We start from the raw sequence: 14,027 nt of genomic DNA on the forward strand, positions 1-14,027 counted from the left end.
AGTTCCTGTGGGAAAGGAGGTCTCCAGCAGTGCTACCCAGCTCGCCTAGCCCAGTCGGGGCTGTAGTGCATGAGTCCAGTTGGTACACTGGCTCAAGGGCGATGCCGACACCCACAGCTGCGCATCTGTGCACGCGCAGGTTGCGATTCGGCACTTCTGCGCATGCACAAACCACGATTTAGCGTTTCTGCACATGCGCGACCACCAAAACCCGGAAGTAACCCGTTCCAGTACTTCTGGGTTTCGGCGGTCCATAACCCAAAAAAACGCAACCTGAAGCATCTGTAACCCGAAGTATGACTGTAATGTTAAATGTCTTCTACAACCATGGCAGAGGAAGAAAATTCCACAAATGGAAATAGAGATAACGGAGGAGCTTCAAAAGAAAGGATGAGGGCATGAGATGGTTAACCTGCCCTGGCCCTTTACTTGTTGAAGAATGCCCCCTCTTTTGTCAGTTGGGTGGCCAAGGCAGGTGGCAATGGGACTCCGCTTCTCCAAGACACCTGACCACCTTCAGAGGGGAATGGCACACATTTCATAAAAACGTGGGACATTGAAAAAGCCAACCAGCATGGGAGAGATGTCGATCTTTTCAGGAGGGATGGGAGATTTGAAGCGGAAGTTCTGCAGGATGCTGGTGAAGAAGAGGAAAAGTTCCGTTCGGGCCAGATGTTCTCCAAAGCAATAGCGCTTCCCTAGGAAAGAGGAGGAAGGTGAATATTGGCTTTCACAGTACCGTTATAGACAGCTAAGGAGTGTTTGGGAATGGAAGGGGACTCACTCACCAGCAGAGAATGGCATAAAAGCCTTATTCCTCTTGAACTGCCCATTCTCATCCAGGAAATGTTGGGGGTCAAACACATCTGGTCTTGCAAAATGTTTGGGGTCTTTCAGCACAGACCCGAGCATGGGAAACACTTCAGTCCCCTGAACAAGATACAGAGAGAAATGAGAAGAGATGGGAGAAATGGAAGATTCTTCTGGGTGACAAGAAATCATTCTGAGATTTGGAGGAGCAAATCCTGTTGTCTACCACCAGACCCAGTAGTGTACTGGTCAGTTCTGTACTGCAGAAAACTATCATGGTGGCCCCCATAGCCATGCATCTCTGAGGAGAGTCCCCAAATGCAGGCAACTGTGACGATCCATTAGCCACCCTCCAGTACGAATATTCAGAAGATGATGACGATGACAATGATTATTAAATTGTCCTGTTTTTGTGGCCTTCCCAGTTATGTGGTTGGTAATAACTTTGCCTTCATGTAGTTAAATTAACAGCTGCTCCATCTAAGAAAAATATCGTAGCTTTTGGAGAGTTAGAACTAAGCCACCTTTCAGCCTCATAAGAAAACCCACTACCACTCCTTTGGGGAAGAAGGCACCAAGAGAAATGGCCTTAACGCAGTGTCATCTGGCTGGGCTCTGTTGGAGGTTCAGTACAACCAAGCTGTAATGGCTCTCCTCCTTGTTTCATCTTCCGAATCCATCAGGCTCTCCTCCTCCAACGATGATTAACAACCTAAGCCTTTGATGAGGCTTCAGGCACACTCCTCCATTACGCAGAGTACCCAAACAGTAGAAGGAGCCAAGAAATGTGTGCTACATCGCTACATTTATTTCTAACTACGCAGGGCAGAAAAGAATATGCATCTACTCTCTGTGAGAATCAGTGAACAACTGGAACAAAGAAACAGGAAGCCAGTAACATCAACATCTGTCTCCCGTGAGACTTCCAACAGTCTGGAATGTAAACAGAGTCTTGTGACTCCAAAAACTGCACAGTGGCATAACAGAAATCTAACAGGCTCTTCTGGTCTTATTTTGGATTTGACTCTTATAGCCCTGGAGTAGTGATGACAGATAGGTCAGGGACAGAGGTACCTAAGGGAATTTTGTCAGCCTTCAAAATATGTCTGGAGATTATACTGAATGGCAGATTCTTCGTCTCAGGAATTAATGGAACCACAATATCTTGGGAATGGTGTATCCCTGGAACTGGGTATCACGGGTCACACATCTTACTACCCCTGTTGGGACCAGATCTGAGAATCTCTGGATCTCGTGGATCACAGCATCTGTATAGGGCATCAGGGGACGGTCATCCATGTTGGGAATGCGATTCAGGCCAATCACCCGTTCAATCTCTTTGTGGACCTTCTCTGTTGAGAAATCAGCAAGATGTGACCAAAAGTGCCATTTGCACCTTCAGGGAACTAAACAAGGATCCCACCTCATACCTGGGAAAACAAAGAGGGGCCATCCCATAGAAAGGCAAGGACACACCTCTCCACCCTCTTTTCCAGCCCTTTCCACATTCACCTTCGATCTCTGGGTATTTCAGTAGAAGCAGAAAGCCATAGCGCAAGGTGGTGCTGACCGTTTCTGTGCCAGCGAAAAATACATTGAGGGCTGTCATAACAAGATTCTCTTGGAAGAACTCTGTGTTTGGATTTTCCTTTTCCTAGGTAGAAGAAAAACAAGAAAAGAGGATGTTTCACTTGTTATATCTTAGTAAAGGTAAACATAAAGGTAAAGGGACCCCTGACCATTAGGCCCAGTTGTGGACGACTCTGGGGTTGCGGCGCTCATCTCGCTTTACTGGCTGAGGGAGCCGGTGTACAGCTTCCGGGTCATGTGGTCAGCATGACTAAGCCACTTCTGGTGAACCAGAGCAGCGCACGGAAACGCCGTTTACCTTCCCGCCAGAATAGTACCTATTTATCTACTTGCACTTTGATGTCCTTTCGAACTGCTAGGTTGGCAGGAGCAGGGACCGAGCAACGGGAGCTCACCCTGTTGTGGGGATTCGAACCCCTGAACTTCTGATCGGCAAGTCCTAGGCTCTGTGGTTTAACCCACAGCACTACATGACTGCCTCCTTTCTATGAAGCTCTCTTTCCTAGTGATTGGCTGAGGGGGAAGGGTCAGTCGTAGAGTTCTGAAAAGCAGCCCAATGACTGTGTAGGAAACAAATGGCTGGGTGGAATGGGAGGGAGTAACCACACAGTCCCTTTGTGCAGAAAGGCTACAGAGGCAAAGGAGAAGTGCCTGCTGAATCAGGCCCATCTAGGCCAGCATCCTGTTCTCACAGCAGCCAACCAGATGATCCACTGGGAAGGAGGGTCCGAGCACAAGAGCCCTCTCCCCTCCCGTGGTTTCCAAAATCCGGTATTAAGAAGCATGGTTGCAACCAACCCATGGAGGGTAGGGCACAGCCATCCTGGCCAGTAGCCTTCAATAGAACTCTCCTTCAATGTGTTGAATCTTCTTTTAAAGCCATTCAAGTTTCAAAAATTTCCTGGTTGAAACAGGGTCTACAAAGTTTCCTTACACAGAAATTGGCCTTCGTACTTAGAAGAACACAATCGTACCTGCTGCATTTTCACTAGGAAGCAATCAATGAAATCCCGAGGGTTGTTGGGGTCCAGGGTCTCCTTGTTTGCTTTTACCTTCCTCACAAAGAACTCTTTCATGAGCAAGAGCTTCTTGAAGGCTTTCTCTTGTGGGCCAGGCAGGTGCTGCATGATGCCCGAGAACATTTCATAGAGCTGCGTGTGATGGGTTTGGAGGAATCCAGAGTTGGCAGGAGGAAGAGAGAGAACAGATATTGAACAAAGTGACTTGAGATTGATTTTTGGGGCAGGCAGAAGCAGGAGTTCCTCTTTCGCTTGGTTCCTCTGAGCTCTGCACAGAAACAACTTGGTACCAAGTGCTGACTAAGCTATAAACCTGTCACAGACACATCCTCAGGGCTTGACTTCCCCTTTGTGATGGACAAGGATGTAATGAGGCCAAGGGTGAAGAGGAATCAGAGGGTGTGTTTGAAACAACATTGTAAAGTTTCTCCAGGCAGAGCCTGACCAAAGAGCAAGGCAGATCAGGAGTTGCAGTACCACGGAGAGCTCCGAGTGAGACACTTGCTCCAACAAATGTCAACACTATTCTCAAGCCTCTCTCAGGTTCTGGCCCCTTGTGGAGAACTTAGTTTCTTAAGATAGGCACTTGTTATTGTAAGATAGGCACGTGTTATTGTAATTTTAATATTTTGTTGGAAGCCACCCAGAGTGGCTGGGGAAACCCAGCAAAATGGGCGGGGTATGTATGTATGGATGGATGTATGTATGTAGGGACGCAGGTGGCGCTGTGGGTTAAAGCCTCAGCGCCTAGGACTTGCCGATCGAAAGGTCGGCGGTTCGAATCCCTGCGGTGGGGTGCGCTCCCGCTGCTCGGTCCCAGCGCCTGCCAACCTAGCAGTTCGAAAGCACCTCCGGGTGCAAGTAGATAAATAGGGACCGCTTACTGGCGGGAAGGTAAACGGCGTTTCCGTGTGCGGCTCTGGCTCGCCAGAGCAGCGATGTCACGCTGGCCATGTGACCCGGAAGTGTCTCCGGACAGCGCTGGCCCCTGGCCTCTTAAGTGAGATGGGCGCACAACCCCAGAGTCTGTCAAGACTGGCCCGTACGGGCAGGGGTACCTTTACCTTTATGTATGTATGTATGTATGTATGTATGTATGTATGTATGTATACTTGGTGGAGGTCCTGTGCTCCTGGATTTGTGATGTACTGGGGGGAAGCATTTGGTTCGGGCATGAAAGGCACCAGTGAGAATTCTGGTCCAGGCTGTGATGGTATGGAAGAATATAATGCGGCCCTTTGTTAGTCACCCTCACTCAGACCCCTGAATGTGATCTTGCTCCTTAGCTGGTGATGCTGCAGCTTCTGATCGGTCTTTTTTTTTAAAAAAAATTTATTCAAAATTAAACAAAACATATTATCCAGAAACATATCATATTCTTATCCCCCCCCCCAATTTTTCCTTACTCTTCCAACATATATTTGAATTAGTTTTATACATTTTCCCTAACTGCATTGGTGTCGTGTACCATTTGTACATTATTCTCCTTCAATAGGGAACAATCTGTAAATTTTAAATCAGTTTTCCATAATTTTTCCCAATCTTCCATCATAATATTGTGACCTACATCTTGTGCCCATTTAATCATAACTGATTTTACCTCTTCATCTCTCATCTCCCATTCTAGTAGTATGCTGTATGCAGCCTTCAGTAATTTCACTTTCCCTTCAATCACTTCCATTTGAAACCTAGATCTTGTATAACTGAATCCTTTCTTGCTATCTTCTTTATGTGTTTCATATAGTTGTTGATAATGCAACCAACTCTGAAAGTGGTCTTTGATCTCATCGTAATCTCTTAATTTCCATTTTCCATCACGGTCCTTTAATAAATCAACATATGTGAGCCATTTTCCTTTCTTTCCACGTGGTTTGAGCAGTAATGCTTCATGTGGTGAGAGCCACCACGGGGTCTTTTGTTCCAATAAGTCTTTGTATCTCTCCCATACTCTCATTAGTGATTTCCTGATTATATGGTTGTAAAAACTTCTATGAACCTTCCCTTTCCCGTACCATAAGTATGTGTGCCAGCCGAATCTGTTGTCATGTCCTTCTAGTTCTAATGCCTCTTACTTATCCAATCTCATCCAGTCCCTGATCCATACCAAACAAGCAGATTCATAATACAATTATGCTTCTGGTCGGTCTTGACCACTTCTGGACATGGGGGTAATGACAGAGCCCCACACAGAGCTGGCTGTCCTGCGTACCACGCCTTCAGCAGATCAAGACAATGCCACTTCCGAACGTCAGGAGGAGGGGGGTTTGCGGGCTCCCGACCCCGCCCACGCTCCCGCGGGGCTGGCTCCAGCCTCGTGGGAAGTGGGGATTCCCTCAATTTGCATTCCCCGCAGCGCCAGCCAATCGGCTGGCGACGGGGGCGGGCCGTCTAGAGGCCACTTAAGGTCGGGGCAGCCCTTGGCTCGCCCCTTTCTCCCTTGCAGCTAGCCAGGTTTCCCACCCACCCACCCCTTAGGTTTTACCACCGACTTTGCTATGGGCTTCGGCTGGTCGCCGCAAGGGGCCTGGTAGGAGTTTTTCCATTTGGCTAATTGGCTGGTTTGGAAGCCACTTGGTTTTTTCGCCTACCTCATAGCAAATCGTCACAACTCCCTTGGTTTTGGTGGTAGGCATTGGCCGGGGTATTGTTATGCAAATGAGGTTGGGGGGGAGGAACACCATCACCTCCCCCAATGCTTGAAGGGTAGTTCATTAAAGGACTCCGAGGGGCGACGCCTCGTCCGAAACCTACGGAGGCTAGGGCCTAAAGCGCGCCCCCGAGCGGTAACCCCTTGGGGAGCGCCTAGGGATATGCATCTCGGGTAGCTCCCCCTGTCGGTGTTTAACCCTTCCCGGTTAGACCGGATAGTTGGTTAGGGGCCAATGCCTAAAGCCAATACCTCTCTTACCTGTAATCAATAAAGTTGTGGCCATTTTTCGCCCATTAACCCAAATACTGGTGTCCGGTGTCTTTATTTCTCACACTTGTGGGGGGGTGGGTATAGCCACGCAAATAGCATTATTCACAAACGCACAATAGACGTTCTCCCCTTCCCCTCCAATTTACCTGTCCCCAAGAGCTGGAAACAAACTGGTAGGTTTCCTGCATAGTGGTGAGCAAGGAGAGGAATTCCTCATCTTTGTATTCAAAGCGGTTGCCAAAGATGATGGAGCTGATGACGTTGGACACGGAGCGGCTCAGGATGTAGGTGGGGTCAAAGGGTGCACCTAGAAAGAGAGACCCCCCCGTCAAGTCACTCAGCCCAGGAACAAGTCAAGGCCACACTTGACTTGCAAAGCTGTTCAGTTCTTGCCTTTTCCATGTTATGGGTTGAAATCTAGGCCTCAAGCATGACACAGAAAACCTCACCGGAGTTGACCTTATGTCCATCTTAAGATGATGGGAGTGGTAGAAAAACCACCTGAGCAAAAGGCCTCCAGGGAAAGTGCAGGACAGGACGATTTGGACCCGGGTTTGTGGTGGTGGGAGAAGGGCTGTCGTATGGAGGATGGAGCAAGCTCATTTTCTTCTGCTCCAGAGGGTAGGCTACATGTCTCAGATTTTTTAGCTGTGATTCCTGTATTGCAGGGGGATTGGTCTACAAGACCCTTGGAGTCCCTTCAAACCCTAACATTCTCCACTAGATGAGCCACTGGCTGGATTCAGCAGGAATTTCTTATGTTCTTATGATGTGAGGTGAAGCAGGAGTGCTCAGCTTCTGAGCACTAATTCCTGGTCTCTGAACACTTGTCTCAGCAACATCCTTGTGTAAAAGTGCATGACCTTTCGTTTACTAAGAATCTACCATGGATCAACTTCAAGTTGTGAGTCCAGCTTCTAATATTATAAGAGAGAGGGAGAGCTTCAATTTGCAGAAAGCACTATGTGTTTAATGGTGCTTTCCTTCATCTGATATTTTCACCCTCGATGTACCTCAACAGCTCTCAAAATGGCTTACAGATGACCAACATTCAAACACTCGGTTCACTGTCAAACATTTCTATCACCTATGACCCACGAAGCAACATTACTTGAAGATACCAAAACTGAGCTCACTTTTTGTTGCCCTCAGGGATTCCAGCAGGAAATGGGCTTCCTCCAGGATCCGCTCTTCGATGGATCTCTTTCCCATCCCAAAATTCCTCAGCGTCATGATGGAGAAGCGCTGCAGCTGTTTTTCCCGTTCCCCGTTACTGAAGCCAACCCCTGAGAAGCAAAGGAGTGAGGAATAAGGAGCAGGATTGAATGGCATTGTGGCTGAAACCACAAAAAAAATAGTTTTTTTGCTTTTTAGAATATGGTCTGGTTTGAAAGATCCAATTTCAACTTTTGAGGGAACATTCTAAGTGTAAGGTGTGTGTGTGTGTGTGTGTGTGAGAGAGAGAGAGAGAGAGAGAGAGAGACTTCCCTCAGTAAGAGGAGTTTAACAATGATCTACTGCATAGGACCATGAGAAGGGCCAATGAGACTCTCCAGTGCTAAGCGTGATAAAAAGAGGCATATAAATGCCAGTAATCATGTGCTCTGGGCAAGAATTGCCCAAGAAGAGACTGACCGTAACCCCGGAAAAACCAGTCCAATGTGGCTTGTTCTCCACGGTCACTGAAATCTTCATCCTGATCCACCAGGGCCTCCTTCACGGCATCGTATCCACACAAGACCACAACACGGCGGGGCCCTAAGTGGATGGTGTAGACAGGACCACATTTCTCACGGATCTGTAAAAGAGAGCACAAGGTGAGCCTGCTGGATCAGGTTAAAAGGGGGCACATCTAGAGTCCAGGATCCTGTTCTCAGATTGACCAACCAGATGCCACTTCTGGTAAGGTTACCAGATTTGTTTCAAAGAATCTGGGGACACTTTTTTTAAAAAAAAGATGGGGAAAAAGTTATTAAAAATGTTATTTTATTTTAATTTTTTAAGTAATCTCTTCTCTTCTGTGGTCTCCTCTGTCGCGTGGTCTTCCTCTGGGCCCGGACTGCTCTCTTGGAGCGCTAGCCACCGTGGAGTAGGCTTAGGTCAGGCCTAGGCTTGGCCACGTGTCCTTGCCCTCCCGGTGCTCTCTCCTGAGTGGCGGCGGTGGCAGCGGCGTGGCAAGGTCGGAGCTCTCCTCTTTTTTCTCCTTCCTCTTTCTCTCTCTTCCTTCTCCTCTCCTCCTTCTCCCTGCATCAGCTCCAGAGTTTTCCTGGCCCCGGAGCACCACTGGGCAGTCGGCCGGGTGGCCAGGTGCTCTCCCTCCCGGCTCGATTTTGGTTGCGGGAGGGTCAGCGGTTACCCCAGTTGATGCGCCAGGCGTCCCCAGTTTCCCCTTGGCAGTGGCAGCAGCAGCGGCCGTCTCAGCAGCCCAGAGCCAGCCTGGTAGTGCAGTTGGCTCTGGCTGGCGTCAGGAGCTCCTCACTGCCATGGCGCCCGCCATTTTGACTCGCCAGAAGTCCCCATATGATGTGTCTTGTGCCATTGAACCAATCACGCAACATTCATTCCCTACTAATAAATCTACAACACTTAAAATATAAATCCGGGGACATTAAATGAAATCCGGGGACATTCTAGGGACGGATTTTGTCCGGGTACAGATTTGTAAATCCAGGGACTGTCTGTGGGAAATGGGGACATCTTGGAACCATACCTTCTGGGAAACCTTCAAGCAAGATGCAAACACAAGAGCTCTCTTCCCTCGTGTGGTTTCCAGAAACTGGAATGCAGAGGCATCGCTGCCTCCAGCTGCGGAGGCAACGCAGATCCATTGTGGCTATCAGCTATCGGCACTTCCCTCCATTTCCACACACCATTAGGCAGAGGGATGGAGAGGGAGAATCAAAGTTGCAATGAGACAAGAGAGAAGGCTGGATTGGCAGACTAGAGTGATCTTCATTCACCATCAGCATATAATAATGATTTTATAACCACAATTCAGAAAACGGATAACTGTGCTCTGACGCATCATAGAACAGAGCTTTCCAAACCGTTCATGTTGCCGACACACTTTTAAAGACATGTGTCATTTCGCAACACAGTCATTCAGTATTAGTAGCAAACTGGACGTTAAACTAACCCCTTTCCAGCCCCGGGAGGAGTGGAGAGACATCTCCATACTCCATACTAACGTGTCATGACGCACAGTTTGGAAAGCTCTGTTACAGAAAGTTACCTTGATGAGTGAACGGTACATATCACTTGTGTTGACTTGCGTTGACTTGGAGCAGAGAATGAAAAGCTGGAGCATGTGGTGGAAGGAGAATTTTGAGGAGATGATGAGTCAAGTGGGAGAGAGAGAGAGAGAGAGAGAGAGAGAGAGAGAGAGGGAGAGAGAGAGAGAGAGAGAGAAGGGTGGTTGGCCAGATTGTATGGAGTGATCTTCATTCAGAAGCAGTATATAAAAATGATTTGGTAATAACAAAGCAGAGAGAGGATAACTGAAACTAAAGTTACCTTCATGAGTGAACGGTACATATCGCTTGTGTTGACTTGGAGCAGGTTCCCGATGAAGGGGAGGGGAGTTGGTCCAGGCGGCATCTGGCTTTTGCGGTGCATCTGGCGCCATGTTGAGAGGACCATTAGGCAAGAGAGGCAGATGACCAGGAAAAGGGTTGCTGCTCCGAGGGGATCCATGGGGAGGTTGTGGGTGGCCTGTGGAGCTCTGCAGGCAATGTGTTGTGACCAGCTGGGAAGAGAAAATACCTGCGCAGCCCGAGTTGAGCCTGTTACATACCTTTGGAAGAACCTCCTCTTTGAAATTGTGCAACCTGTTTACTCTCTGCTCAGGGTCTTCTTTCAAGTCAAGAGAAGACCTTCCAGAGCAAAGTTCAGATGGGCAGATAGTGGAGACAGCCTGTCCAGGTCTGCACCACCACGGGAGCTTCAAGGAGTCAAGCACAATTCTCTCACCACATTTCTCAGAATTCTGTATCATTTAACAGGGTCTCTGCTGGTGTAAGACTAAGAGGAGAGCAGCAGAGATAGAATCGTAGAATTGTAGAGCTGCAAGGGACCCCAAGGGTCATCTAGTCTAACCTCCTGCAATGCAGGAATCTCAGCTACAGAATCCCTGACAGATGGGCTTCCAACATCTGTTTACAAACCTCCAAGGAAAGGGAGCCCACCACCGCTCGTGGGAGTCTGTTCCACTGCCGAACAGCTCTTACTGTTAGAAAGTTCTTCCTGATGTTTTGTTGGGATCTCATAATTTGTAGCAGGAGAAAACAAGCTTGCTCCATCTTCCATGTCTCTTCGAAGATGAAACAAAAAAAATTCCTTCCAGTAGCACCTTAAAGACCAACTAAGTTAGTTCTTGGTATGAGCTTTCGTGTGCATGCACACTTCTTCAGATACCATCTTCGAAGATGGATGGACTATATGGAACTTGCCGAACTGATTGGGAGACTCTGGGACCAGAGAGAAGAGACGGTGGAAGAAGATTGGAAGAAGTTTAAAGAATATTTGAAAAAAATATGTTATTATTTAAATCTTAGAATAGCTTAGGAATTGGATATAGGGTGTAGGGTTAGCAGTAGAAGATAGTGTATTTTAAAATAGTATTATTTGTAAGGGATAATATGTGAAGATTATAATGGTAAAAGTAAGTGTGATTAAAAAATGGTTAAAAATTATGATATATGTAAACTGCTAAAGATGAGGTAAAATGAAAATCAGATGGGGGGATTTGGGGAAGCTCACTTAACAACGTTTAGAAAAAATAAGGATAAGACAAGAATTTGTTTGTATTCTTTGTTTTTTTGTTTGTGCTTTTTATTAGTGTTATGAAATGAATAATTTTTTTTGAAACCCCCCCCCACAGATGTTTGAAGATGGGTATCACATCTCCTCTCCTCTCAGGACTCCTCTCATATCATATAAAGAGATATCCTGATCTATTTATCAACTTTCCTTGTTACTTATTTCCGCATATTTCCCCCCCACCAATGACTAATTTTTGAATGGAGATGTGCCATAAAACCTGATCCTCCAGGCACACCTGCCTATTTCCCCATCTCTGTTAGGAGTGTTTGCAGGGTCCACATGCAACAGAAGTGCCCAATGTTGCCAAAAGGTTATGCGAGAGAGAAACAGTGCAGCAGTGCTTTAGACCAGCTGCAGCTTCAGGACCAATATCAAGGGCCACCCTACATAAAGTGTGCTACAAAAATCAAGCCCGCCTGCTAGATCTCCAACAATGGTGTTGTGGAGCAAGGACAGGCAGGGATGAAGATGTTGTTGTTTAGTCGTTTAGTCATGTCTGACTCTTCGTGACCCCCTGGACCAGAGCACGCCAGGCACTTCTGTCTTCCACTGCCTCCTGCAGTTTGGTCAAACTCATGCTGGTAGCTTTGAGAACACTGTCCCACCATCTCGTCCTCTGTCATCCCCTTCTCCTTGTGCCCTCCATCTTTCCCAGCATCAGGGTCTTTTCCAGGGAGTCTTCTCTTCTCCTGAGCTGGCCAAAGTATTAGAGTCTCAGCTTCAGGCTCTGTCCTTTCAGTGAGCACTCAGGGCTGATTTCCTTCAGAATGGAGAGGTTTGATCTTCTTGCAGTCCATGGGACTCTCAAGAGTCTCCTCCAGCACCAGAATTCAAAAGCATCAATTCTTCGGTGATCAGCCTTCTTTATGGTCCAGCTTTCACTTCCATACATCACTACTGGGAAATCCATAGCTTTTACTATACGGACCTTTGTTGGCAAGGTGATGTCTCTACTAGGGATGAAGTACAAACCATTTATTTCACAGGACAAACGTGTTGTCTTTTGTCTGTGCACCACATATATAATAGCTTCTCTCAAGAAGAAATCTGGCCGAATAAGCCAAGCAGTGAAAGGGTTCAGTTACATTAATATGCACAGCTCAGGGTTAAGCAGCCAGTTTTATTGTGAAAAATCCCATGTCCCTTTATTAGGGCCAACCAAAGTGTCACCAAATATTGAGAGAGCTTTTGAGTTTACCAGAATCTTCATCAGGTTAAGTACAGCGCGGGCAGAAAGGGACTGGAGGCGGATAGGCCACTGGTTTGGTATTAAAACAAAAAGGGCAGCTTTGATTTTCATAGCACAACCTTAGAAGAGCCATGTCTACACAACTGGACCCTAGGAGATTCGGATAGAGATAGCTCTGGGATGGTATTGGTACAACTGAACACAGGTCCTTTTTGTGCCCACTAAGAGGTTGTACAAGGAGCGCTTCTGCGCATACAAACTATCCTGGACTTTGTGTTCATCATCTGAGGCTCTTCTTTGTGTGCCTCCTCCACGAGATGGCTGGAGGGTGGCAACATGAAACAGGAAATTTTCTGTGGTGGCTCCCAGTCTGCGGAATGCTCTCCCCAGGGAGGTTTGTCTGGAGCCTTCATTATATATTTTTAGGCACCAGGTGAAAACATTGCTCTTCCACCATACAGCCTTTTAAACATGTCTGTTGAAAAGGAGTTGTCAGGGAACTGCCATCAGCTCAGAGGCGAGAGGTGGAAGGGCAGTGGTGTTACAGGGAGCCTCTGAAGATCTTCCGAAGCAAGGTTTCAGCGCAGAGAGGGGAGGAGAAGGATGGGGGTCACACAACTGTTATGCTGGGGGAGGTACAAGGACCATCGACTCCCAGATTCTGCTAGCGACTGAACTGGACATGAACTTGCAACGCTCTTCACTGTAAATAGCTTGCACTAATAATAAAGCCTGGGAAAGACAGGTTGGAGTCTTGCCTGTTTGCTCTCGAGCAACCACACCACCACCTGACAGGAGTGTTGGACATTTAAGACCAGTTCTGGGCACCACAGTTCAAGAAGGACACTGACAAACTGGAACGTGTCCAGAGGAGGGCAACCAAAATGCTCAAAGGCCTGGAAACGATGCCTTATGAGGAACGGCTAAGGGAGCTGGGCATGTTTAGCCTGGAGAAGAGGAGGTTAAGGGGTGATATGATAGCCATGTTCAAATATATAAAAGGATGTCACATAGAGGAGGGAGAAAGGTTGTTTTCTGCTGCTCCAGAGAAGCGGACACGGAGCAATGGATCCAAACTACAAGAAAGAAGATTCCACCTAAACATTAGGAAGAACTTCCTGACAGTAAGAGCTGCTTGACAGTGGAATTTGCTGCCAAGGAGTGTGGTGGAGTCTCCTTCTTTGGAGGTCTTTCAGCAGAGGCTTGACAACCATATGTCAGGAGTGCTCTGATGGTGTTTCCTGCTTGGCAGGGGGTTGGACTCGATGGCCCTTGTGCTCTCTTCCAACTCTATGATTCTATTCTATTCTATTCTATTCTATTCTATTGACTCCTTCATGTGCCCAGAAAGTTCCCTTCTTCAGAAATGTGAACGACCCAGTTCTGAACAAGAGCCCATCCCCATTTGGAGCCTAGCCAATGAACCCAAGAAGAATTGGACTGTTGGTATTCTGAAAATGCAAGATTATTTCTCTCCCTGCTGCCTGTTGGGTGTCTGAGTCAACTTTCCCCAAACTTTGAAGCACACGTTGCAAAGAAACTCCCATCTGATAATTCAAGAGAGAGTATCACATGTGATAATTTGGCCAGTCACAAATAATTTAGACAACACAGTTGAGAAGGAGCTTCTTCTTTTCCCCCTTTTTAAAAAGGAGAGTGTGGCTAAATGTGTTTGAAT

The 14,027-nt window shown here is 47.3% G+C and overlaps 1 protein-coding gene across 1 annotated transcript; it reads right to left on the bottom strand.

Annotated features, from left to right (window-relative positions):
• Positions 1–285: 285 nt before the first annotated feature.
• Positions 286–10,032, bottom strand: LOC309376228 (cytochrome P450 2A13-like; the record flags this gene model as incomplete). Its single annotated transcript, XM_081922503.1, has 9 exons — positions 286–698; positions 789–930; positions 1,975–2,162; positions 2,323–2,464; positions 3,375–3,551; positions 6,486–6,646; positions 7,476–7,625; positions 7,975–8,137; positions 9,853–10,032. The coding sequence occupies 9 exons, from the start codon at positions 10,030–10,032 to the stop codon at positions 517–519; spliced, it is 1,485 nt and encodes a 494-aa protein (XP_081778629.1). The 3' UTR covers positions 286–516.
• Between the last annotated feature and the right edge of the window lie 3,995 nt (positions 10,033–14,027).

Source organism: Podarcis melisellensis (assembly GCF_964234715.1).
Source record: "Podarcis melisellensis genome assembly, chromosome: 8".
NCBI lineage: Eukaryota > Metazoa > Chordata > Lepidosauria > Squamata > Lacertidae > Podarcis > Podarcis melisellensis.